At 34.0% G+C, this 3,707-nt stretch overlaps 1 protein-coding gene across 1 annotated transcript in view; it reads left to right on the forward strand.

Annotated features, from left to right (window-relative positions):
- Nucleotides 1-240: 240 nt before the first annotated feature.
- LOC105981331 (myoD family inhibitor domain-containing protein-like) overlaps nucleotides 241-3,707 on the forward strand; it is a 90,107-nt gene continuing 86,640 nt past the window's right edge. The window contains exons 1-2 of the mRNA XM_013010451.1: nucleotides 241-412; nucleotides 972-1,059. Coding sequence (XP_012865905.1) covers nucleotides 972-1,059 — 88 coding nt within the window. The 5' untranslated portion in view covers nucleotides 241-412. The remainder of the gene's footprint in view (nucleotides 413-971; nucleotides 1,060-3,707) is intronic.

Here is a 3,707-nt window from a genome sequence, read left to right on the forward strand (position 1 = left end):
CCTTCAATATATTTTTGTACATCTTTTAAATATTAATCCCAAATGATGAATGGCGGGTGTGGAAGGAAGGGAAGGAAGAAAACTTGGTTCATTTGAAAAGAGTTCATTATTTTCACCCTATGATAAATAAGTGCTCGCCTGAAAGAGGTTTTATTGTTTTGAACCACAGGCTTTATATTACCTTAGGAAAAAAAAAAAAAAGAAAGAAAGAAAAGAAAACCACAGCTCTCCTCTGCAAGTTAGATGCTCCTGGCAGCAATACAAATCTAGCACCACCCAGGGAGGGAATGTGTTTGCTTCTTTGCTTACTTCTGTCAGGGTAAAGGAATGCTGGACACCGAGAGACCAGGGAGACTGCAGCTCACAGCACCCCAGTCCCACACCTTCGCTCTCCTCCTTTTGGAACACACAGGTAAGCACTTACCTCCATGGTATTCAATGCAACATCCATGGTAAGCAAGCTTTGAAAGTCAAGTTCATTGCTTTGAATGTTTCCTCAGCTCCTCTGGGAGCTCAAGTTGAACTGGCTTGGGTAGTAAGGCTCTTCCAGAAAAAAATATCTTTCTGGGTTTTATTGTTATTTATATCTTTGTACATTATTTTGCTGCATGTATTCCTACAAATTATGCTTTAAAAAACACTGAAAGAGCAATTGATTATTTGTTTGCTACAAATCCAGGTATTGTTAGTTAGTAATCTGTTATTCTTTCATATTCAAAAACTAAAAGTTGTATAGCAATCTTTGCTGCTGAACAATGAAATGTTATGTTGCTATGTCATACAGACTTTAGTTCTCCATGTCAAGGTTTTAATGGAACACAATGGGATAAAATGCAACTCTAAACAGTAAATTGAATTATTATAGAGAATTTTTTTCTAAAAATATGGCAGCTGTCTTTAAATATAAAAACCAATGTGGTAAATTAGAGTTCCTAGTGCATTTTTATATCCCAAATTCTGCTTCCCCTTAGATGTCAGAAACTGAGCTGGAAAAGATAAAAGTAAGAACAGCTGAACACTTTGAAAATGACAAAAATAACATTTCTTGGCTAAAAGAGGGTAAGTCTTTTTGCTCTTGACTTTTTTTTTGTATCTTGGCATAAAATTGTACATTAGTTGATAAGTAAGAGATAACATGTGGAAAGGAGGGAAATATGCTCCAGGAGTTCAAATGATTTTTGGAACTTCTCATTATCTTTTTATTTTATGCTCATGTGGTCTGAATGTGACTATGTAGAACCCAGGGTATTTGGTGTTGAAGTTCCCTATTTTCTATGTTACAGCAGATTTCTTTATTGGTAAGACTTACTACCCATTTTCAATTCAGCTATATCTTCCCTTTGGAGGTCTTATAACACTGTAGGTATTTCTCCTTTATAAGCCAAGAAGACGAAGTAATTCTGAAGTGAAACCTTTTTAAATGATTATTTAAATGATGTGATTACAGAAAGAAAAGCAGATAATAGGAAAATGATGTCTACAAATAGAATCACCATTCACTGCATTAGAGAAGCCACTTTCCCAGGGGAGAGCCACGTCCGCTAGGGGCAACAGCATGCCTAGGCAGCTGCTTGAAATATACACAGAAATCAATATGTTCTCCTGTGATGAGTACAAATTCGGGCCCTTTTCAAAAATAGGTTTAAATGTGTGATTATCTACTAGAAGGCTTGCTTTTATAATCTTTGGATTTTATGAACACCATTAGTGTCTCTTAAAGGAAACCGATTTGATCTTTTATCTAAATAAGCATGTTGTGACTTTTTTTAGCATGGCAATAATCTTAAATTATAACGAGTATGTATTACAGAAGTACACTTAATATAGGATACAGTGTGACAAATGCATAGTAAAGCCCACCAAAAGCACACGCCAAAACCCTCTTCTATTAGTTTATGTTAATACTTTTTAAATTTTAAAAAAAATGCAAAGTGACTGCTTTTGAGTAATTGAAATCTTTAAAAGTGTTTTGTAAGGTCATAGAAGATTCTAATAGCTAGATCTATGAAAAGTTATATAACTCCCAAATAATAATACTATATTAACAACATTTAGAGTGTTTATTGACAATTATCTATGACTATGCTGAGTCATAATGACAATGTTCTTATCATTAATTTGCCAATGGGAAAATAAAGCCTACAAAGAGTTCAAGCAACTTGCCTAAAATGATAAAAAAAAAAAAAAGGCAGTGGAAGAGTTGGGGTTGAACCACAGATTGTGTAATTCTCATCTCTTGAATTTAATCATTCCCTTACATGTTCCAAAAGAAAAGATAATTCAGTGACTTCTCCGGACACCATCATTGCTAAAGAATTATTTCCCTGCAGTGTTAAGCTTACCACCTCCAAATTCATCATACCATCAGATCCACTCATATTCTTAATCCCATCTTACTTCTACTCTTATTTTTAAAATTTTAATTTAACAAAGTCATTTCTTCTGCCCACTTGCCCAGCAGTTAAATGAAATAGTGAGAACTCATCTCCTTAAAAGATTTTGTTTCAAGATACAAGTAGATACAAAATAAAGTGGTGTCAGAATCATTTCCTTCAAAAAGCTATAGGGCTACACAATCCTCTAACTTCTTTTTTATCAAGAGATATTTTAAGTAGAATCTTCTTAAAACAAGAGAGAAGAAAAAAAGTGAAAGTGAATTAAAGATCCTTCAGTGTTTTCCTTGTTGAAGAGATCTATTTCCTAGAGTGAAGTTTATGTTATTTATTTTTACTTTAATTACTCCATATTGTAGTTTCTAGTGTAGAAATAATGATGAAAGTGATAGACTAATCATTTCCTGAAGAATTTTTTTAAAAAATTATGTCCATTAGGTACAACTTAGGCATTGAATTCTTGTAATCTATAAAATCTAATTTCCCAGGTGACCTGTTTTATCTCATTTGGACACTTCATTTAAGCTACACTCAAATTATGTTTATAATATTTCATAAAAGGAAATTGAGCCAGATGCTAGATGACAACATCTTAATTGGGAATTATCAGGATGAGTTAGTTTCAAACATAAATGTCTTCCATTTTGTGCTGTTAAGAGAAAAGTACATGGGTTGGCTTATAAAAAAATAAAAAGACAAACTGGTATAGCAGATGACCACAGCATGAGCAGCCAGGCAGACATGGTTTTAAATCTCTGCTCAGCTAGATATCAGCTATGTGACTGGAGTATTTACTCCACTTTCTGATGCTTGGAAAATAGGCTACTGGCTTTGTGAGGTTATAAGAATGACTTTCTATTATTTCTGTGTTTCTTTACTTCTTCAAAACATGACTCACGCTAGCAATATTGTTGAAAGCTTAGTTTCTACCTTGGAATGTTTTGATAGGATTTAATGCATTTTTTTTCTTTATTTGGGTCCTTCTAACAACCTGGGGTACAATAGAGCTGTCCTCATCTCACACATGAGAGGATTGAGACTGAGTATTGCCCCTTACAGGATTTGATATGGAAGAGAAACATCAACTAAAGGGATAGGAAGGAGCCGTAAAACCGTTGCCTATTACGGTTCAAAATGACAGCATCACCAGTGTCTGCATTGCACCCAATTGTTCTTCTATAGTATCTCCTGGTTTTCAGAAGAAAGTAGAAATCTGGATTTCTATGTGAAATCTTCCAAATGTTAAAGACTAAGTAACAATCAAACGTAACAATAAAAGAAAGATAGGTCCCATGGTTTCCCTTATTTGCAATA

Source organism: Dipodomys ordii, unplaced genomic scaffold (genome assembly GCF_000151885.1).
Source record: "Dipodomys ordii isolate 6190 unplaced genomic scaffold, Dord_2.0 Scaffold12, whole genome shotgun sequence".
Classification (NCBI taxonomy): Eukaryota; Metazoa; Chordata; class Mammalia; order Rodentia; family Heteromyidae; genus Dipodomys; species Dipodomys ordii.